Below are 24,769 nucleotides of genomic sequence, written 5' to 3' on the forward strand. Positions count from 1 at the left end.
AGCACACACACTACATGTGTTAAAATCTACACAACATGTGTCATTTTTAACATCTCTTTGTACAGGTTGTGTTGTTTTCAACTCATCATTTTGAGTGCTGACACTCACCATCACTGTGAATGGTATGCAGTGTTTGCTATGTTCTCAAACAAACAGGCCAGTGTAAATACAAGTTATTTATATACAATATTTTGTAAGTTGCTACATTTTAATTAAATTCAAAGTACAAACTCTGTTAACTGTTATCTCTTCATGAACTTTTGTCAAAAGCAGCATTATCAGTTAGAGGTTGAAGTGTGAATAACTGAATAATGTCCAGTACAGTGAGTCTGTCCAGTCATTGAGCTTGAAACATTGTGTTGTACTTTGTGTGCACATGCATTCTGTACTCGACTATTGATTAAACGGTTAATATTGTTGCATCTGGCCCTTTCGCTTTATTTTTTATAATGACACAATTTGTGTGTTAAAATGACTTACACAATGAATGAGTTAAAATTAACACAAAACTAGTAGTCCTGGAGCTCACCCACACATGTGTCAAAATTTAACACAGGTTGTGTCATTTTCTTTATAAGAGTGTGAATCTGTTTCCACCTGAAACATAATTCCACCACAAACATGATCATTACAAGTTTTCTGGAGGCTCATCAAATCACAAAAAGTTCCTTGACTTCCTACAAACACAGGACTGACTGTAATTTATGTCAAGGGTTTTAAATCCTTACACATTTCTTCTGAAGCCTGAGGTATTGAGGTAGAGGCCTCAGTTTCTGGGGCAGGTTGTGTAAAATCCTACAATAAAAGAGATGTGTAAGGGCCAGTCCCTTTATGCCACACATTCAAATGTTTGCCATAATAAAAAGCCCAGTGCATTCACATCAGCAACTGTCTGAGAACACACAGACAGAGTGTCTTCACCATTTCCTCCACCCTAATAAAAAAAATAGGCCAAAGTAAAGCATAACTGTTGTAAAGCAGGTTATGTTTGGTGTTCTGTCTGCTGCATACTGACCTCTGTGTGGGAGACCGTGTGTGTGTGTGCTGGCTTCAACAGGGACACTGTATTTCCCTCTAATGCAGAACATACAGTCAGCCATATTTAAAACTTTAAAAAGTAGTAATGTATTGCACACGTACCCAGTGTTCCTTGCTTAGAGGAGCCAGCACCAGGGTCAGATTGTACAGCACCTGTAATCACATCCATAATCGGCCATCCCTTATTGCCTACTCGGAGCCAACTCCTCCACCAGTGTATTCTGAATTGAACTCTTTATTTCTGTCTGTTTAACTCTTTATTTAACTCTTTATTTGTATATTTTGACTTTATCTGCTGCCAAGAACATTTGGAGTTGGGGTTGCATCTAAAAAAAATCAATGAATATTAATCTTTCTTAGTACATAGGCCTACATGCACATTTTTTATACATTATAAAAATAGGCTATATTACACATAGGCTACACTAGGGCTGGGCGATATATCGCACGATATTGTTATGTGCATCTCGTCAGTAAAGCCGGTTCCTTGATTAGTAATAAATCACCATCACCTGCTTTCAGATGAAGCGGCATTTACTACACAGAGCCAAGCGGGAAGGAAGTCGACCGGAAGTTGAAGCCGGCCGCGTGCCACCATCTTGTAGCAGAACTTCACCTGCTGTTAGCATCCCATTGACTCCCATTCATTTTGGCGTCACTTTGACAGCGAATAACTTTACATCTGAGGCGTTTAAAGACTCCATTTGTCCATTATTTATTTCTAAAGAAACACGACAATGTATAAAATGCTCCATTACCTTGTAGCTTACGTTATGGCCACGTAAAAACAGTTTTTGTAAAAGTAGGCTAACGATTGTGTCATAACCACACGACTCTCTGTCGCACAGTAGAGAGATTACCGTATTGACGGGAGGAGAAGCTCGCGGGCAATCGGGGAGACGTGGAGGCAAAATGACAAAATAATTAATCAGAATACCTAGCAAAAGTTTCTCCTGCTCCTAGCTCGTGGACACCTCCTACTCACACTCTCCGTCTCTGCAAGATCCGGAAGGGAATAATTCAGATTTCTCATGCCACAGCCACTAGAAGACAGACGGGTTGCTCACGTCACATCTACGTCGTCAAGCTCAGTTTGAGTCTGCGCGTCAGGAACGGAAGTCCTAAAAAATCGCTGAAAACGGGCTTCACTTGCCTCAATTGAGTTCCAATGAGATGACTCTGTCCATTTCTTATACTGTCTATGCACAGAGCCGTAGTTAACTGACAAGCTGAGACATATCGCCGAGAGAGCTCAACACACTGCAACTGAAGAAAACACATGCAAATAGAAAAAACACCCGCAAATTAAGAAAACATCTTCATCAGTTTCACAACACATGTGTGCTCCAAATACTCACAACACAACCAAATACAGAAACGCGCTGCAAATAGGACAGAACACAACGGAAATGTTTCCGGGGAACCCAATAAGTGACGGACGGACGGCTGGGACTTGCTTATTGCTCGTGAGCTTTACCTATGCCCTACTCTCTTAAAAGGGCAGACGGCAGAGCCCTTGAATTGGGCACTTTGGAGGGAGCGGGGCACTTGTGTGCCATTATGTTGATGAAGGGAGCAATGAAAGACAACGTAATTTCCTCATTATTTTCACCTGGGATGTTCCCATGACAACGCAGCGCGTGTCCATCAGCTGAATTATAGCTGTTCTTACCAGAAATATAGTATTATTGCTGTTAACATAACTGTTGCAAATAAATATACATTTTATACAACAAAGTTTTTAAAATATGCGTTATATCTGTGTGTGAGTGTCTCAACTTTAAAATTTGCCGTCTCATATTTGGACCCTAGCTGCATTCTAACATTTCTTATGAAACTTATTTTAACATAACATGACAAAATGTGTACAATGTAACTGATGTATAGATTAATGTCTTTCCCTCATGTTCTTTTTCTCTATCTTTTATTTATTTATTTATTCATTTATTTTAGTCTTCAGCTCATTGTTCTTTTTAGTATTCTTATGACATTGAACATATTGTAAATACATTTTGTATATTGTATACAAAGTTGTATGTCATAAACGTGTCATCTCTGTATGTTTTGCAAAAAAATTAAATAATAAATAATAGCTGTAAGCACGTCCCAGCCGGGTCCGTCACTTATTGGGTTCCCCGGAAACATTTCAGTTGTGTTCTGTTCTATTTGCAGAGCGTTTCTGTATTTATTTGTGTTGGGAACTTTTGCAGCGCGTTTCTGTATTTGTTTGTGTTGTGAACTTTTGCAGCGCGTTTCTGTATTGTGTTGTGAACTTTTGCAGAGCGTTTCTGTATTTGTTTGTGTTGTGAACTTTTGCAGCGCGTTTCTGTATTTGTTTGTGTTGTGAACTTTTGCAGAGCGTTTCTGTATTTGTTTGTGTTGTGAACTTTTGCAGCGCGTTTCTGTATTTGTTTGTGTTGTGAACTTTTGCAGCGCGTTTCTGTATTGTGTTGTGAACTTTTGCAGAGCGTTTCTGTATTTGTTTGTGTTGTGAACTTTTGCAGCGCGTTTCTGTATTGTGTTGTGAACTTTTGCAGAGCGTTTCTGTATTTGTTTGTGTTGTGAACTTTTGCAGCGCGTTTCTGTATTTGTTTGTGTTGTGAACTTTTGCAGCGCGTTTCTGTATTGTGTTGTGAACTTTTGCAGAGCGTTTCTGTATTTGTTTGTGTTGTGAACTTTTGCAGCGCGTTTCTGTATTGTGTTGTGAACTTTTGCAGAGCGTTTCTGTATTTGGTTGTGTTGGGAACTTTTGCAGCGCGTTTCTGTATTTGTTTGTGTTGGGAACTTTTGCAGCGCGTTTCTGTATTGTGTTGTGAACTTTTGCAGAGCGTTTCTGTATTTGTTTGTGTTGGGAACTTTTGCAGCGCGTTTCTGTATTGTGTTGTGAACTTTTGCAGAGCGTTTCTGTATTTGTTTGTGTTGGGAACTTTTGCAGCGCGTTTCTGTATTGTGTTGTGAACTTTTGCAGAGCGTTTCTGTATTTGTTTGTGTTGGGAACTTTTGCAGCGCGTTTCTGTATTGTGTTGTGAACTTTTGCAGCGCGTTTCTGTATTTGTTTGTGTTGGGAACTTTTGCAGCGCGTTTCTGTATTGTGTTGTGAACTTTTGCAGAGCGTTTCTGTATTTGTTTGTGTTGTGAACTTTTGCAGCGCGTTTCTGTATTGTGTTGTGAACTTTTGCAGAGCGTTTCTGTATTTGGTTGTGTTGGGAACTTTTGCAGCGCGTTTCTGTATTTGTTTGTGTTGGGAACTTTTGCAGCGCGTTTCTGTATTGTGTTGTGAACTTTTGCAGAGCGTTTCTGTATTTGTTTGTGTTGTGAACTTTTGCAGCGCGTTTCTGTATTTGTTTGTGTTGGGAACTTTTGCAGCGCGTTTCTGTATTTGTTTGTGTTGGGAACTTTTGCAGCGCGTTTCTGTATTGTGTTGTGAACTTTTGCAGAGCGTTTCTGTATTTGTTTGTGTTGTGAACTTTTGCAGCGCGTTTCTGTATTTGGTTGTGTTGTGAGTATTTGGAGCACACGTGTTGTGAAACTGATGAAGATGTCTTCTTTCATTTGCAGGTGTTTTTCTATTTGCATGTGTTTTCTTCAGTTGCAGCGCGTTGAGCTCTCTCGGCCACGTACTCTTGACCCTTTTATGTGTACTTTAGATTTTGTTTGGCTATTGTATCTGAGTTATAACTGCCAGATGAACAAAGAATAAAGTGATCTGATGGTGTTGGTTATATTATGACAATCATCATTTGAGCTTGTTCACTGAACTCCTTATTTGATTATTTCTGACTTAAATTGATGTTATTGACCACAGAATAACTGTGATTCTGCATAAATACCCAGAAATTTAGATGTAATATAAAGGATTTCTTAAAAGTTGTTTAAAAAAAAAACCTTTCTTTTAGGCACACACAGACATCAAAATTCAGTATATGCATCTCAACAATGGTGACAAGCAGAATATTCAATTATGAAAAGTAAATTACATAGGCAATTCAGATCATAATTTATTCATACCGCAATGATGGGATGGGAGCCATTAATGAGTTGTGATTGGTGGCAGCCACTGCAACATGCTTTATTATTGTCACCATTGTTGAGATTCACAGGCTGATTATTGATGTCTGTGTTTCTAAAAAAATTATTTGAAAGTACTTTGATCAGAACAATGTTTATTAAATATTATGGGTTATAAGAAATATACTGATAATCATATGCTGTAGAATCACAAAGCTGCTGCTAACAAGGTAAATCAAACTATCTCAATAAGTTTCATTTTTCAAATCACAGCATGATTATGTCAAAACATAACCAACACTATCAGATCATACTTTTCTTTGTTCATTTGACTGTTATAAATCAATAACAGCAGACAAGCAAAATTTAGAGTGAATGTATAAGGGATCAAGAGCCCAACTAAAGCAAACACTGATCGCCATAACGGTGGCTTACAATTTGTGATTTTCTCCTTCAGTGATTCTGCTTGTTAACATCAGGTGTCTTCAATAATGCTCAATCATCACTAAATTAATCACTTAATTATCTCATTAACTTTAACACTCTTGAGTGTTAATTTAACACTGGAGTTTTTGCTGTGTAGTAAATGCCGCTCCATCTGAAAGCAGGCGATTTACTACTAATCAAGGAACCGGCTTTACTGACGAGATGCGCATAACAATATCGTGCGATATATCGCCCAGCCCTAGGCTACACATACATATAAACATAATTTTACATAAATATAGAACGTATTTGTTTAACTTACACATTAACAATCAGCAATCTTTCTCCAACAGTCTTCTCTTGCTTTGGCAGCAGAGACCGTATTGTTTCGAGCTTGAAATACATATTTAAATTCATCGTAATTCTGAATGATTATCTCTTGCTCCTCCGCGGAAAAATATATCGCTCTCGCTCTACCCGCGATTGGTTGTTCAGTGTCGACGTCACTTTTTTATGTGCACGCGCGCGTGGAGTAATCATAGCTTAAGGATCAAAGCCTGAGTTGACAGAGAAAGTTTATGAGCTGCATCATGGTACCAATAAAGCCTGATTGCATCGGTTTGGTTTTGTCAACTCAAAACTAATCCTGTAACCCCGAGTTTGTTCAGCTACCTTCATGGTACAGACCCCAGGTGGTGTTGGTAATGTTTTGACATAATCATCATTTGACTTGAATCACAAAACTCATTTAGAGAGTTAGGTTTACCTTGTTTATTACAGCAGCCTGTGATTCTACAGTGTACTATTTTGAGCATTTTCAATATAATCAAAAAGATTTCTTAAAAGTTGTTCTGATCAAAATACTTTCAAAAAGTATTTTATTTGGACACAGACATCAATAATCAGCCTGTGATTCTCAACAATGGTGACAATAATAAAGCATGTTGCAGTGGCTGCCACCAATCAAAACTCATTCATGGCTCCCATCATGCATTGCGGTATGAATAAATTATGATCTGAATTTTCTTAGTAATTTCCTTTTCCTAATTGAATATTCTGTTTGTCACCATTGTTGAGATTCATACACTGATGCTTGATATCTGTGTGTGCCTTAAAGAAGTAATTGCTTTTTATATATCAGAACAACTTTTAAGAAATAATTTGAATAATATTTATAAATCTGGATATTATTCTGTAGAATCACAGTGAATGAACAAATCCAGGTGACTTTTACTTTCTGAACCTGGACTTTCCACCTCTGACCATTGCATGAAGTACAGTGAGGAGAGTAGTCTGCTTTCAGCGGAGGTGTATAGTCCAGGGGTCAGAAAGTAGAAGTCCTGCCATATGTTTATTCCACCCATGAACTCAGTCAGCTGATTACACTAATTAGTTCTCTCTCCTGCTGAATTAGCAAATCCAGGTGATTGGAACAAAATACTGAGGAGGACTTTTACTTTCTGAACCTGGACTTTACACCTCTGGCAATGGTGGATCATTAGAAAAAGGAATGGTGCTTTTGTTAGTCCAACAACATGTGCTTAACATAAAGTTTATTAACTTACCAATTAGGTTCACTTTACAAATGATAATTGGCCATAAGTAAAATGTCTACAAAAGTTCTTATGGAGAAATAACAGAGATTTAGATGTTGATGTTTTTTTGAAAATAATGTTTGTAGTCACCATCATGGTGATCAGTGTTTGCTTTAGTTGGGCTCTTGACCCTTGACTTTTTTATATTAGTTTTGATACATTTACAACATGAAAATTTAAATGAAATTAATAATACTCTTTCTCTTCATGGCAGATTAACATCAAAAGGAGACCTCTTCTGTATGTCTGCAACATTATCCTACCAGTATTTTTCTTCATATTGCTGGATGTGGCCTCCTTCTTCATTGATGCAAGTGGATCAGACAAGCTGAGCTTTAAAGTGACTTTACTTCTGTCTATTTCTGTGATGCTGCTGATTCTTAATGACACACTGCCCTCTACAGCTGGTAAAATCCCTCTGATTGGTGAGTCTAACATAGACATGATTGTCATTTAGTTAATAATGCAATCCTATAACGGAAGCTCAAGTCAAGATAACACATATTATGAAATATGCACTAAAAACAGTTTTCTCCTAATAAATAATATATATCTGTGAATTTAGGGATTTATTGTTGAATACTCGCAAATCCTTCCTTTTTGTGTTATGTTATTAAAAAGAGAATGCACATATGCTTACTTCATAAGAAATACAACACCTTCTGTGCACTTTGGGTATAGGGGAGAGCAGGGCATAATCTAACACTTTTTTTTTACTTTCTCAGTTTGTATAAATTCACTAGGGGTTCAGAGTATTTATTTTTTCCCACATTAATTTCCCACATGTCTAGAACAATTATGTGGTTTTGTTTCATTAATGCAGTGTTAAGTTATAAGATATGATGTGCACATTAATCAGTGATCTTGATTTATCCCCATAGAATGAAAGTGAACGGTGACAACATGCCCCATAGGTGGCATATGACAGCTTAAAATGTTATCTGATCTAATCTGATCTCATCTGATCTAAGAAGAAATATGAAAGACAAACTAAAATATTTTGTCAATAAAACCCAGTCACACGTTGATCTCACAGTGATCTCTCCATATGATCACAATGTGAGTTCACAGTTCACTAAAAGTGTAACCTCACAGTGCACTCTGTGTGCTCATATTATGGCCACAATGTGAGTCACCTCAGCTAGAAATGTTATTGGACGTGAACTCCAACATCACTTAGACGTCAAATTTTGGTTGAAAATTAAAATTGGGTTGATGTCTAAATATTTGTTTGATGTCAGGCTCCAACGTCATTAAAGATCTCCACAAACAACATCCTTATTGAGATTAACAGAGGTTTAGATGTTGATGATTTATTGAAATTAATAGTTTGGTTTAGTCAGTGTTTGCTTTAGTTGGGCTGTTTGACTCTTGGGGCCCTATTTTAACGGTCTGAAACGCAAGTATCAAGCGCGAAACGCAAGTAACTTTGTGGGCGGGTCTTGGGCGCTGTTGCTATTATACCGGCGGGATAAATTACTCTTGCGCCTAACGCAAATCTAAAATGGGTTGGTCTGAAGTAGCTTCATTATTCATAGGTGTGGTTTGGGCGTAAAGTGAAATAAACCAATCAGAGTGACATCTCACATTCCCTTTAAGAGCAGACGCGCTTGTTCCATGGCGGATTGCTTTTATAACAGCGGATTTGCCAGGCAGGCGCGCGCCAGCAGCGGTTCACAGCCGAGGAGACAGACGTTGTCGTCAGGGCCGTAAAACACAGAGAAGTGACATTGTATGGGGATGGGAGAAACCCACCCAAATTAACTTTGGTTAAACAGGCGTATGATAATTTGGGTAAATGTGTAAGCTAGATTTATGCTTTTATAATAAACTGTCTATCTATCTATCTATCTATCTTATCTATTGTAATAATGTATGATTTGCAAAAATGAAAACTGCTGCTTCTGTGTAGATGAGAGAATCAAAGTGTTTAAGGGCCAAGCATGCGCCCTTAAAATAGCATATGAATAACATGCTTTAGACTAGGTTTTTCCTGGTCAGTGGCGGAATTATTTTCTAAACCTGCAAAATAGCATCAGGGAACGTTTGCGCCGGAACACGCCTCCTCTTTGCGCTGAACCGCCCCAGGGAGCGCAAGTGTATTTCCTAGTTTACCGACGTGCGTCTGTGGAGTGAAAAGTCCACTGTGCGCGGGTGCAAAATAGGAATGATACATGCGTCGGTGTACAAAGTCAATTGCGCTGGGTGCAAGATAGGGCCCTAGATGTGTTAATGTTAGGTTTTCTCTGGCTGCTGTAACTGTTTGTTATGGAAAGAACATTAACAGTAAATTTGATCAGATGATGACCGCTACATGATGATAACGATAATGATATAATCATAATGTAGTGCTCTGAGTTAATAATTTCATATGATTGATTATAGTAATGTTTCTACAGCATGACAACCAATAGTGTTTTACAACCTCTACGTTAGGCTTATTTATGTCCTGATAATTATGTGAGATATTGAAAGCTGCTCTCATGATAATCGCAGAAATTATGTCAACAGCGTCGTCTGATATCCCTCAGGACTACGTGATAAATACACCTCACAACACCTGAGTTCAGCTGGCAAACTAATTTGTGAGGCATAGCTATCTGATTTATCAAAACGATTCCATTTACACCTGGTCACATAAATGTATTTTTGCGAAACGGATTTAAATCCGATCTTCAATTCTCGCGCTATATGCAGATTGAATGGAGTGCACGTCACCGAAAGCAACAGATATGAGCTGCATTTCATAGATCATCAGCTAAAATTTCAAAATCAAAGACCGCAATAGCCTAAGAGAGAGCAGTAAGCCTGGTAAGATCATTTCGTTTCTTTACTTTTAATGATGAAGATTGTGTGTTAAGCATCAGCGACTTACTTTCACTTTGATTTGCGATAGTTTGCATGTTGGCTTGATGCAGTTGCTCATCTGCGGTGATGCGTGTTCCAGCGCGCCGTCATATCTGGATATAACATATAGCCTATACAACGCTCTCACACGTTTTTTTTTATTTATTTTTTTAGTATTTTTGGGAGGAGTACAATTTGGTTTCTGTCAACAACCATATGCATTTACACTTGTCCAGTTTCGTCTGGAATGCGTCTCAGACCTCCTCCTGAAGTGGTTTGAGGGATCGGATTCAAATCCGTCTCGAATGCATTTCGGAGGGCATTTACACCTGGACTTTTCACGATCGGATAGCTATCAGATCTGAGAAAACGCATTAAGTGGCATAAATGCCATATTTTGCATCACATGGCATATTTTGCCATGACAAAAACATACGCACGAAAGCCGAAAACAAACACTGGTTGACCGCTCACGTCCAAATTTGACGAAATGGTGGGGGAAGTGACGTATGCCGTAAAGCAGTCAAATTTTGTAGTTCTTTTTGTGCTCTGGTTACTACCCGAACCCTGAAGTTACATAGTGCCAGTAAAAACGATACAGACCCTGTCAGGCTATGGCAGACGTGTCATTCAACCTATTGTAAGTCGATGTACCATCACAAGGATCTTGGAAATATATTATGAAGGTTGAAAAGTTCCATGTTGTTGCTTTAAGAGAGACCAGAAACCATTCCTTGGATGAAATCAGACCACTATGTTATGATAACGTCTTTATTATCAACAAGTAGCCAACATACTTGATTACTTTTTTTCTTGCTATGACAAACACTTACAGCAGCCAGAGAAAAACTGGCATCAAACAGTCAAGGTGAAAGAGCCCACCTAAAGCAAACACTGATCACCACAATGGTGACCAAACCAGACTATTACTTACAAACAAACACATCTAAACCTCTTTTAAGAGGTTCAGTCTTGTGTCTGCTGGGAAACTTCCCGTTAAAACTTTATAAGAATGTTAGGGTCAGAGGTGTATAGTCCAGGGATCAGAAAGTCTTGCCATATGTTTATTCCACCCATAAACTCATCCAGCTGATTTCACTAATTAGTTCTCTCTCCTGCTGAATTAGCAAATCCAGGTGATTGGAACAAAATACTGAGGAGGACTTTTACTTTCTGAACCTGGACTTTACACCTCTGTACATAAAGCAGGGAGATAATGAGGTGAAACCTCATGTGTCAGAACTAATTAACAACCATGGAAACTAACAATAAAAATTATTCTGTTGTGAAGTAAGTGCTACAGAAAAAACAAATGTAATTTCTACATGAAAAAGTTAGTTCAGGCAAAACAAAGTAAATCCTATATTAGTACTCAATTCAAAATAGTATTATGAAATTAAAGCGTAAATATCAATGATATAAAATTAAGTACAACCTACTCATGCACTGGGGCATGAATAATTAATAAGGTTGATTTTTCACTGTTATCCAGCTGAATTTACACCGTTTTATCATTGGTTTTGTTGTTAGGTTTGGTAACTTGCCATTTTGTGACATATAATGGTGACTGAGTGCAACCTGGACGCATCAGTGAATGCTGAGATATTTTGCTAAATAAAATTATCCTGTCAGAAGAATTGCGTGATAACTTTATTAATTATTATTTTCTGTCTGTATCACCTCAGTGAGCTTTTGTGAGGTTTTACGCATGCACAGTAAGGTGAATGTAGCACTTTCAGGCGTTTTCCAATCATTTCTCATCGACATTTAAACATTAGAAAATGTCTGAAAACGCTAGTGTGGACGGAGAGCGTTTTTAAACGAAAACGGTGTTTTCAAATGTAGAAACAAAACCAAAACTGAACATGCACATCACACTGTTCCTGCACTGAAGTCTTGCATACAATTCGAACATCAACAACAAAATACCAGGGGTGTAATTTCAGAGGCATCTTAGCTGTTGCATTCATATTTTTATGTTTTTGCAGGGGTTTACTGCTGTGGGATTTTCTGTCTCATTGGCATCAGCATTCTGGAGACCATCCTTGTGAATTATCTGATGGCTAAAGGAGCTGAGAGCAGATCACTAGTGGAAACTACAGCTGCTGTTACTGGATGCGATGGTAAGAGTCGACACAACATATTCAGTTGGATTTCATCTGACAAAGTGTCAGCAATTTCCAGTCAATGAATTGGATATGAGATGACACTGACCACAATAATTTTAACATTGATCTACGTCCATGCTTTGCATTTCCTCTCATAGACAGTGTGAGAGACCCGCAGAGCCCTCCAGACTCAGTTAGAGATCAGAACGAGATGCAGAGACGCTCCGGCTGGACCAGAGTGGCAAGAATCATAGATGTGACCTTCTTGGTTCTTTACATACTCACCATTATTTTGTTTCTGTCTGTGCTTCAGAAGGTTTGGGTTCAGTGATGTCTTATATACAGTACATTGACTTTTATTCATAGTTTATACAGAGTTTAAAGTTCCCCTATTATAGTTCCTAATTTTGTTTTGGAGGTCTCCTACAACAGGTTTACATGCATCAAAAGTCAAGTTTCATGTTCTCATAATATACATAATATATATTTTCAGAAACAAAACGCTCATTACCATAACTGAACTTCAGCTCCGGCCGGAGGCTCGTAAAGCTCAGTGATTTAACACACTGTAAAGACAGTAACGATGGCGTCGATTTTACCATATCAATCCGAGCGCAAGTCCGATAATGAAACATTGGAAGAACCAGTTATTCAACCCGAACCTCAATCGCAAGGATGACTTGAGCAGAGCGTTTCTCAGAGATACACTACTCATTATGAGATGTTGCAACTGTAATTCCTCACCATCAGCATTAACAAGTGTGTGTCCATCAACAAACTGTTGATGACTCCATATTTAATATACATGTGGGCCAGATCATCATTCCACATGTGCCAGATGTGGGCCGGATCTGGGCCGACACAATGTTGTTATCTGAGATACGTTATCCGAGCACTAACATGAATAACTGATGTAACATTAAAGTTTTAAGAGACCTACACAATAAAACACAAAACTACATATTTTGAACACCCGGTAGAATATATATACACATCAATAATTATTCATACTTACAGGTTGTGATTCTGAGGAGCAAGTTGGTCCAAATAAACTGGGTACTGACCCATCTTTCACTGAATCCCACATTGAAGGGTGGGTCAAGTTTTTCGCGAGTGGACAGCGTAGAACATCATGCAGATTTGTTAGTTAGTGACGTGTTGCCGTAACTGATAGGGATTCGAATTCCTGAAGACGTGTTAAGGCGGATCAGAATCGATTCTTTCTTTTGGGAGACTATAATTATTTTTTATAATTACTTATACTATAATTACTTTATTTATCGATCACTTTCAACTTTATAACTTTGCTGAACATTTACATTCAAATATATGTTACACACTGCATGAAAGGGAATATTCATTATATTGTATATTAAAATATCCAATATCCAATAAACATGCAAGGGAAACAAAAGACCGACAGACAAACCTGACATACAAAAAAACACACAGATAGGAAAAGATCATAATACTTAATAATACTCTTAAACTGGAAAAGTAGCAATTTGATTGTTAATTGAATAGATATTACTCAGTATCTTAGGTGCACTACTTACGTTTTTTTTTTTTTTTTTATGACCAAGAATCAATTATTGAGCAAATAAATTAAAAATCTGTGTTCAAAACGGTCTCCTTGCCACAGGTAATGGTTTAATTAGAGCTTTCTGGTAGGAGTTTACGGGAAATGTTAGATTTACTTCATTAATCTTTGCATTGTTACTTCATTAAATAAAGAGAAGATTGTCCGGCCTTTCCAGTGTGTGTGTATTTTTAAGGTTGTTGGTGTGTTCACTTTGACAGCTTGTAGCCATAACTAATGAGCAACATTATTAACACAATGAATCACAAAGACACAAAAAGGCAACCATCTGAGGAATCATCTGTTGTTAAAACAAAGAAACCTCATTCAATGGCATGTATGCGAAAGCTTATAAAGACAGCTGCTGTGTTCCCACATGAACAAATACTGTAGTATATTATAGTAAAATTACACTAGTAAATATAGTGTTTTGCACCATATATGGTTCAAAAACACTGCAGTATTTACTAGAGTAATTTTACTATAATATACTATAGTATCTTTTCAAATGGGTTGGCTTGCTCTCTATCAGTCACTGACACATACAGCGTTTGTGTACAAAGGTACACTATACCCACGATTTTGATGACAATGATTGAAATTTCACAAGACATGTACGACTTCTCCCTCTCCCTACTCTCTTCCTTTCCCCCTGATTCAAGTCACTGAAAGTTCACTGAGAATGTATGTATATCACATGACACATTGTATGAATCTATTGTTTTTTCCCTTCATGTTTGGTATCATTTTAAAGGGTCATGAAACCCTAAACCAAATTTTCTGAGATTTCAACAGAGGTATGAACACCATTGAAGACAATGTTAGCATCTGTTAGATTTAAGTAAGCAGAATTTGCAGATTTTTATTTTTTACATACACTGTTAACCCTTGCTGTAAAAAAAGGCGTAATTCAGACAATATCATACCATTTTCCATTAAAACAGTAATATACCGTAGAAAACAAAAAAAGCCTACAGGAATATACTGTAAATGAACAGTGCTTAAAGTCGACACTCAGAGGCTGTTTTCCCAATCACACCCTATACCCTTATTCACTATTCCCTACATTAGTTCACTAATATAATCCACTTGACAGAGTGAATGAAAAGAAGTGAGTGAATTGAGAAACTGATGAACACCTGATAAGCAGAATCACTGAAGAACAGAGAAACAAGAACAGAAAAAAGAGAAACACAAAAACTACAACTGACTTCCAGCAACACTGAGTGTGAAACCAGTTTACAAACCAGTTTATGATTATTTCTTTCATACATGATTATGATTATTTCTTTCGTACAAAAGTTCTTGTTGAGAATTAACAAAGATTTAGTTAATAATAAAATTTGTTGTCACCATGATGGAGATCAGTATTTGCTTTAGTTGGTCTCTTGTCCCTTGACTTCTTACCATTCATCTCTCTCTGACTGCTGTAACAGTGAGTTTATAAAACACATTTGTTATGGCAAGAAAAAGTCAAGAGAGAGTTTATAAAGTGTTTTATTCTTTTGTGATGATGTCACAATCATCCTGGACTACCTGATTATCAGATTATTCCTGTATATATCCATTGAAATTATGGGTATGTCATATTTAGCATAAATCTGTGAATCTCCAAAATGAAATCAATATTTCTGTTATCAGGTCTTCTGAAAAACAACAATCATATAGTGCATTCAATTTTATTTTACTCCTGTTTGACTCAGACACACACAGATATCAACAATCAGCATATGAATCTCAACAATGGTGAAAAGTTTCATATTGCAATGCATGCTGGGTTCCAGGATAATATAAAAATCCCAGCATGCACTGCTGCAGGAATATTAATAAAAAAAGAAAAAAAGAAATATTGCTACCATTGTTGAGATTAATGTGCTAAATTGTGATATCTCTGTGTTTCTAAAACATAGTGTAGCTCTGTTTTTTTTTTTGGTTTATGCATGATGTGTTAAAAAAAGAGTCATAGTAATTTATTGCTGTGGTTTCACAGTGGTGCTAATGTAACACTTTTGATCGAGGATAAAACTCTGAATGAATAAGAATTAATTCCTTAGTGAATGAACAGGCAATATGATGATTTTGTCATCATAAGCATTACAACCACAATCATTCATAAACTGTGTGCGCACAAGTGTGATTTGCAAAAACACAGCTCAAGCTGTAAAAGAAAGATGAATGTTTTAGCATCAACATCCCAACTAAAGCAAGCACTGATCTCTATAATGGTGACTTCAAACAAACATTTTCAATAACAACTTCTGTATGACAGAAATAAAGTCATACTGGTTAATAATAAGTGTAATAATGTGTAATGGCTGGAAGTCAGTCGTATTTATTGTGTTTCTTTATTTTCTGTTCTTGTGTTTCTCTTTTCTTCAGTGATTCTGCTTATTAACAGCAGGTGTTCATCACTAATGCTCAACAATCACTTACATATTCCCTTAATTAACTCACTGCAACACTGTGTCAATGTTACTTTTACTCTTTGTGGTGTGGATTTTCCTGTGGGGTTGAAAGGGTTAACAGTGTAAGATAAAAAGACACACCCACAAAATGTATTTTAACAGTAATAAACTGTAAGTTATAAAACAGGTTTATACTGGCAACACTGTTGCCAGTAGTTTACTGTAAAATGAATTTTTTGGGTCACCATTGTGCTGAAGAGTAGAGCCTGTGCTTCAGTCCAGGAGAAGATCTACAAACATTGATGATATGCTGCATGTTGCTTTATTTAACAGGAGGTGACTGTGTAGTTGCTGGTCCAGTGGAAATCTTTTTATGTACAATAGTGGTGGAAAGTTTGATTCTTTTCAGAGACTCGTTCATTTTCAGTTCGTTCACCAAAATGATTCGTTCAGACTCGTTCACTGATTCGTTCAGTGATAATTTCTTCATATTAGATATATACTGCAGCAGGTGGCGAAAAAGAGTGTATTTTATGTTATGTTTTAATGAACGTATTTACTTGTTACAAAAAAAAAAGTGATTTGGCTTTGTTAAAATGTGTCCCTTATTTACTAAATTAATAACATAAGTCTAAATAAGTGGTTCAGATGACCAAACCAAGGTTTTCTTGCATAATATTAACATTTTAATTATTTAGTCAGACATACACATTCATAAATCTGGGATTATATTAAACGTTGATGTTCTGTATGTTGAATATGAATATAAACAATTATATGTGCACACCTATAACTGCGCTTTGAATGAGATTAAATCACATGCTAAATGACCAATCTACCCCAGTCTCATTCACGAACGAAAGTACCAGTTCAATTCGTTCACGAACGAGATCTCTCTCTCTCTCGTTCAGACTCAAAACAGAGCGATCTCAGCAGTGATAGGCATATTCGTTCAGTAGATCCAACCAAATACATACCCCTTCACAGCCCGAACTGAAATGCTATTTGCTGACGTTATGAGACCTAACCAATACTGTCATATTTTTTTGGTTTGTTTTAGTTTTTAGAGAAGTGCATACATGAATAAAACGTAATGAATTCATTTTGATAATACAAAATGAACACAAGTAGTCAAGTAAATTGTTCAAAGTGCAAAATACCACAAAACTAAGACTAAAACACACAAACAAAATATAAGAAAAGCAGTTAACGAGAAGTGTAAATTTAAATCAAGTAAACAGTCAAGTGCGCCCCCCTTAACTCAAACCAAGTAAAAAATGACGATGTTAATTTGTCTTTGTTATATTTAACCAATATATTGCGTTATTAACCTGTTTTCATTACAATGGTAAAGTGTAAATTTGATTATTTGATGCAAACATGCTAACTACACAAACCTAGCTCTATCGGTTCGCCATCATTATCGTTCAAACAACTGGTTATTTTCGTTCATGAACGACATACCAGTTCGTTCAACTCGTACACAAACGATAAGATCTCTCTCTCGTTCAGACCTATGGTTCAGACTCAAAAGCAACTCGGTCAGTCAGTGAAGGGCGTATTCGTTCACTACATCCAACAAATCACATGCTCCGTCACATCTCATACTCGAAGGCTATTGGCTCGAGGTTCATTCTTTGACAGGTTGAAAACACCGGTTCACTGAGCTGCGCATGCGCTGCTAATAGCGCCGCGCTGCTGTGGAGGGAGGGATTTCAGTGAACGAGAAATATGAGTCAATTGATTACGTGAACGAGAACGATTCGTTCACCTAAAGGATTCGTTCAAAAAGAACGATTCGTTCACGAACGTAACATCACTAATGTACAATAGTTTTTTAGTGGTCTCAAATGAAAGAAGTTCACAGTTTTACTTTGCTCACATTATTAATGCATTATAAATTTTAGTTAATACATTTAAATGACAGTTGGTCAATTTAAGGCAGTCGGTTTCTGCAAGTGTAATTAGTTCATTTGAATTAGAATTTAGTGCATTTTTACATAAACAAACTAGACTACAGTAAAGAACTGTACAATTAACAGTATTTTACTGGCAACAGTGTTGCCAGTATTTTACTGTAAAAAAACCCGGTAAGGTCTAACAGTGTATCTTAAAATATTTGAGTATGCGAATTCATACACAACTTAAAATGATCATGTACTTAATTGTCATGTCAACTTAAAAAAAAATAGTTGTGGAAACTTGCCTTGCTTCCCAGATAGCAACATTATTTTGGCCAAGATCTGGCCCACATCTGGCACTTGTGGAATGCGGATCTGGCCCACATGCAGCGTGGAATGACGGCCCTTGGGGGGACCGCTCCTGTTTGCCAGATCTGGGTCACAAACAGGCCATAGCAATGCCACATGTCAGTCAAGAGCAAAGAAATAAACCAGACCTGGACCTTATCTGAGCCACAAAACCTGTGTATATTAAATATGGAGTCATCTCAGCCTTAATAAGCCTGTTAACAAGCAGAATCAATGAAGGAAAGAAGAGAACGCAAGAGAAAAATCGCGGAGCAAAGAGGACACTGACACCGACAGACTAGACAGAGCAGGTTACTTTTGATATGAAAACAATTCTCAGCTCTCAGGTTCTGTCCATTTTATTACGAAATTCAGACAATACCGTTTTGGCGCTTATAAATGTGACGTGACAGATCGCTGAGCGCCTCAGTTCAAGTAAACCGATCACCTGTTACTTTTTATTTAAATATACAGTACAGCTTATCGAAACGTATATAATGCCTAATATGTAATATCGATCAATCAGTGTTTTTCAGCCACGGAAAGAGGTCAATAAAACTGCAGGAGAACAATTATGGCACAGAACATTACATTTACCTCAAGAAAGCCATTAAATGACCATAGTTGACTAGAAAAAAATAGCTATAGAGAGGAGTATTTTGCTAAATATGTGCACTATATTACATATTTATTATATTTTTATTTGTGTCATTACATAATTGTTATTATAAAGAAAACCACATTATATTTAATTTAATTAGTTATTTTTAACCTTTAGTAACACCAGCTGATAGTGCTCTCTGTATGTTTACAGTATTATGTGAGATATATTTTTTCTTGAGAAAAAATAACATGTAGGCTGTCTACCTAATATTTATCCAAATGAGTCAATATTGAATCAAGATTAAAATCAAATCCCAAGAATTGAATTGAAATCATGCAAATTGTGTTAAGCAATAATACAAACAGTGGCCTATCAGTCATGTACCATGTAAACATTGTAACATGTTGTAACATGCAAGTTTTTTTTTTATATATCCCCCCAATCCATCCGTTTCTCTTGTGCAATTAAAATATTGTGGTAATACCGTATACCGCAATAAAATCTCAATCAATTAATCGCAGCATGAAAATTGTATACCAGCACATGCCCAATGGAGTTTATTTATAATTTAAAAATGTCCCTTACGAAATTGTTTAATGCAGAATTCTATATGTATATAGGTGTGTTTGAGTTGTTTAAAAAAAAAAAAAAAAAAAAAAATATTAGGGCCGGGACTCGATTAAAAAAATTAATCTAATTAATTAGAGGCTTTGTAATTAATTAATCGAAATTAATCGCATTTTAATTGCATATAAATTAGGGCTGTCAATCAATTAAAAATAATTGTGTTGAACATGTTATTGAAATAATGTTCAAATGTTCAAATGGTGAGCATTGAAATAATTGTGCCTAGCAAATAATCAATACAATACAATTGAACATTATTAAATTATTGAACATTATTAAATTATACATTTAATATTAAACATTAAATTATAAACATTATTTACACTTGCTTTACAGGTTTTTAACATTACTTTGAAAATGCTGAAATTTAAAGTTTGAGATGTTTTTCATCTGTTTTAGAAAGTATTTTTAGACTTTTGTTTTTTCAGAATAAAACTTGTTTTACAATCTTGAGCATGTGTTATATTTTTATTAAATGTGTTTAATTAAGCCATTGCTGCAAGTAATTTGACAGTTAACAATATTTTAGTGAAGCCTACAGTTAATCACAAATTCAGTCAGCATTGTCATGACTCATTATCTTATGATGAAAGGTAATACGGTGAAACAACGTCACGATATCAACGTTGATTCAATTTGCAAAACCGAAGCATAATTCATCATTGGTTCAACAACGTCGACATGCAATCTTTATTCACCCATATTGAAAGAAGAGACGGTGAAACAACGTCACGAAATCAACAATGAAACAACGTCACGATTTCAACGTTGATTCGTTTTGCACAATCGAAACATAATCCAACATTGATTCGACCTTGGTCCCTTACGTTCACCGGTGAATCAACGTTAAAATGCCAGCTTTTTTTTTATAAGTAAATGTTCCAATCAATGATCCAGGCAGTGCCAGCGCGTTCTCGTCTCCCTCCTTCATTTTACAGTCGAATTGTGGCTAGAACGGCTCCAGGTTCAAAGGTCAATACGGCATGGATTAATCTGCGTTATTTTTTTTTAACGCGTTATTTTGTCTCAGATTAATTAATCGAAATTAATGCGTTAATGTCACGGCCCTAAATAATATATCATAGAGTTGTTTGTGGTGGGGTTAATTATACACAATAATCGTTGACGTCACAATCGTGTTGCATTGTGGTATATGGAGCTGCCTGAAGTGTACATATGAAGTAGACTCGCTCCCTCTGTCAAAATCGAGGGAGCGAGGGTCTGTCCATATAAACTTCCCTTGTCCACTTCACGAAGTGGAACGCATTTCAAAATGGCGGCAGGGATCTCCCTGAGGGGAAGTGCTTAGGGAAGTTCACAAGTGCGTGTCTAAAAGTGGACTGGAACGCAGCCCGGAGTGTGCCATTTGGGATCCAGCCACTGACAAATAAGGGGTTTGTTGAGGAGAATCGTGAATCGTTCTCCCAATCTCAAATCCAGTAGTTTCAGAAGGGTCGAAAATAATACATTATATTTTAAACTGGGGAGTTGAAACTTCTTAAATGTGGAAATATGTATAAAAAAGAAAATGTTTATGACCCCATATGCAATAGTTTACGTTTGTTTTCTGTGTGACGAGTATGAAATGTAGAAGGAAAAATGTTTAAACATGAAATACTCTTTCACTGTGTGTTTGGAGAATATATTTTCAGTGTTACTGAATGTCTCATATGCACAGGGTGGGGGTCAGATGCTAAAGTCTGCAGTGCTACAAAAAAAGTTGAAGCTAAAAAGAGACTTTTTGAACAACTCAGATTGGACAAGAAAGACCCTAAAAATGAAAACATGTGGACCTTGATATTCAACAAAGACTACTACGCCACTCACCTTACCTACATTTTTGTGGACCTGTATGTGTCCTCCATCACAAATGTGGTATGAGTTCAGCATGATTTATCTTCTCATTCAGGTCGTTATGTCAAGCAGTTGTAGTATCATCTCATCTTTCAACATCTTTTTTTAATCTACAGAATGAAAAAGCCCAGAGTCTCACAACACAGGTCAAAATGATAACTGTAAGTGTTTTAAAAACCTATTTCATTCTTATTTCACAAAGATTTACTCAATTTACAGAATTTTGTCACTTATGATCAGAGGTTTTATTTAATTTTCAAGCATACATTATCTGTCTTATAATCATTCTGAACGTCATTTAACTTTCCAGTTCTGGCCAAATTTAAATATGACGTGGGAGCCAGACGAGTTTTGTCAAATTTACACATTTGCAGCCCCCAAAAATATGTTTTGGACTCCAGACATTGGTATAAAAGAAAGGTATAAAAATTACTTCTGTCAGAACATTTTATTTTGGCTGTTTTTGCTTTTTAGTGCACAGCAAAAACTCCAGTGTTAAATTAACACTCCTGGGAGTGTATATGAGTCCACACTCAAGAGTGTAAAGTGTTAAAATATGAGTGTTAAATTAACACTCAAGAGTGTTAAAGTTAATGACATAATTAAGTGATTAGTTTAGTGATGATTGAGCATTATTGAAGACACCTGATGTTAACAAGCAGAATCACTGAAGGAGAAAAATCACAAATTGTAAGTCACCATTATGGTGATCGGTGTTTGCGTTAGTTGGGCTCTTGACCCTTATATGTTTACTTTAAATTTTGATTGTCTTGCTGTTATTGATTTATAACAGTCAGATGAACAAAAAGACATTGGCCCTCATTTATCAAAAGTGCGTACACCAAATTTCCAGCGTACACCTGGCGTACACCCAAAACCACGGTGACTTTGAGATTTATCAATATGGACGTTGGCGTACGGCACGCTCAAATCCTACGCCAGCTCAGGAGGTGGTGTACGCACGTTTTGAGTGCGGGAATGCGCAGAAAAACAATTCCTAACACCACAAAACGCACTGACAAACTAAAAGATATGATAGGTTATGACCCACTGTAAAAAAACAACAACATAGGGATGTTAACCGATGACCGTTTGACCGATGGTTGACCGTATGAACCGATTAAAGTTGTCGGTAGTCGGTTAAAAAAAAAATCTCTAAATTAGACAGTGGACTAAACGATAGGCTACAGTTAGCCATCTCATTCCAAGATCTTTTTGTGTGAAGTGAACAAATCCCTCACACTCAATTTTTCATAACTCGCCTGTTTGTAGGCCTACTTAATAAACCAATAAAAACATTTAGTTTTCTGTGTCGGCTGCAAAGATGAAGTCTGACTCGCGATCTTCGCAGTAGTGAACGCGGCGGAGAGAAATACACATTTCATACAGATTAGGCCTACATCATTTTATTTTGTTTTGAATGGTTCTGTTTAAAAGTAGAGATTTCTGTAGATAATAGATATATTTCTATTTTTTTTAGGTGTGTGAGGCGATCAGTCTACCTTATACGTTGAGTTTCGGTTCATGGATGATAGCTTAACGTTATCCAGTTAAGGCGCTGGCGCCTCCGTGATTATCTCTGCTATTTAGGCATTAAATCCAGAAAATTGGATAATGAAACACTGATTAAAATTAAGATACAATTAATACAAAACGAAATTCGCTTTAAAGAAAGGCTTTGTGCTTTCTGTTTGAGGTCTCTGTGAAAGTTTTAAAGCATGCCGCTTTCACAGCGCTAACGTCCGTAATGGATAACTGTCACGTAACAATGCTTTTTCCTCATAAATGCGAACACGAAAAATAAAAGACAAAAGACTTTTTTAAAAAGACAACCATCCACAACTTTATAACACTCCAGGCAAAGTATACCTCTTTTTTTTGTTCAGTAATAAAAAGGCTTTCAATGACAAAAAAAATAAAATAATTCAGACTGACAAAATAATAAAAATGACATTCTTCTTCTTTTAAATAATAATAATAATAATAATACAAATAATAATAATAACGACATTCTTCTTCTAAATAACAATAAGCGTCATTAATAATAAAAATCATAAATAATAATAAGAATATTACAAATTGTCATGCAATTATTAATGTGAATGAATGGTACTCCACATCACATCATCATCATTATTGTTCACCCCAATACATGTGACGTGATACGAAATTAAATACTAATTGTTTCAAAACACGTGCTGTAAAATAATGCATTGTGATAGGTCATTTGCTCATCCAACATCAGAGAAGTTTCTCTTCTTTGCCGTCTTCCGTGTGTCCATGGCGTAAAATGAGGGCGTGGGGGAAGCGGAGACTTGAATATATAAGGGCGTGTTATTCTAATGACGCTCGTTTTCCACCGCGGTATTTATCAAGGGCAGGTATTGCGTACACCTGGATTTCAAAGGTACGCACAGCTTCATAAATCAGGCGATGAGAGGAGTGTAAGCATAATCTTACGCCAATATATACGCCCATTTCTACGCAAGAATGATAAATGAGGGCCAATGTGATCTGATGGCGTTGGTTATGTTTTGACGTAATCATGTTGTGATCCGAAAAACGAAACTTATTGAGATAGTTTGGTTTATCTTGTTAATTACAAAAGCTCTGTGATTCTACAGCATTTGATTTTCAGTATTTTTCATATAAAACAAAATATTTCATAATCATTGTTCTGATCAAAAGACTTTCAAATGAATTAATTTAGAAACACAGACATCAATAATCAGCCTGTGAATCTCAACAATGGTGACAATAATAAAGCATGTTGCAGTGGCTGCCACCAATCACAACTCATTAATGGCTCCCATCATGCATTGCGGTATGAATAAATTATGATCTGAATTGCCCATGTAATTTACTTTTCCTAATTGAATATTCTGCTCGTCACCATTGTTGAGATGCATAGACTGAATCTTGATGTCTGTGTGTGCCTAAAACAAAGTTTTTTTTTTTTTTTTTTTTTTTTTAAACAGCTTTTAAGAAATCCTTTGTATAATATCTAAAATTCTGGATATTTATGCAGAATCACAGTTATTCTGTGATCAACAACATACATCTACATCAGAAAGAAGGATCTTAATGAGTTCAGTGATCAAGTTCAAATGATGATTGTCATAACATAACCAACACCATCAGATCACTTTTTTACTTTGTTCATCTGTCAGTTATAACTCAGATACAACAGCCAAACAAAATCTAAAGTAAGCATATAAGGGTCTAGAGCCCAACTAAAGCAAACACTGATCACCATAACAGTGGCTTACAATTTGTGATTTTCTCCTTCAGTGATTCTGCTTGTTAACATCAGGTGTCTTCAATAATGATCAATCATCACTCAATTAATCACTTAATTATCTCATTAACTTCAATACTCTTGAGTGTTAATTTAACACTCATATTTTAACACTTTACACTCTTGAGTGT

The 24,769-nt window shown here is 36.3% G+C and overlaps 1 protein-coding gene across 1 annotated transcript in view; it reads left to right on the top strand.

Moving 5' to 3' along the window:
• The window catches only part of LOC309510629 (uncharacterized protein), a 96,847-nt gene extending 83,055 nt beyond the window's left edge, over nucleotides 1-13,792 (top strand). Inside the window, exons 13-15 of the mRNA XM_082185492.1 lie at nucleotides 7,282-7,492; nucleotides 11,903-12,037; nucleotides 12,181-13,792. Coding sequence (XP_082041618.1) covers nucleotides 7,282-7,492; nucleotides 11,903-12,037; nucleotides 12,181-12,353 — 519 coding nt within the window. The 3' untranslated portion in view covers nucleotides 12,354-13,792. The remainder of the gene's footprint in view (nucleotides 1-7,281; nucleotides 7,493-11,902; nucleotides 12,038-12,180) is intronic.
• Nucleotides 13,793-24,769: the final 10,977 nt, after the last annotated feature.

Source organism: Leuciscus leuciscus (genome assembly GCF_965113295.1).
Source record: "Leuciscus leuciscus genome assembly, chromosome: 1".
Classification (NCBI taxonomy): Eukaryota; Metazoa; Chordata; class Actinopteri; order Cypriniformes; family Leuciscidae; genus Leuciscus; species Leuciscus leuciscus.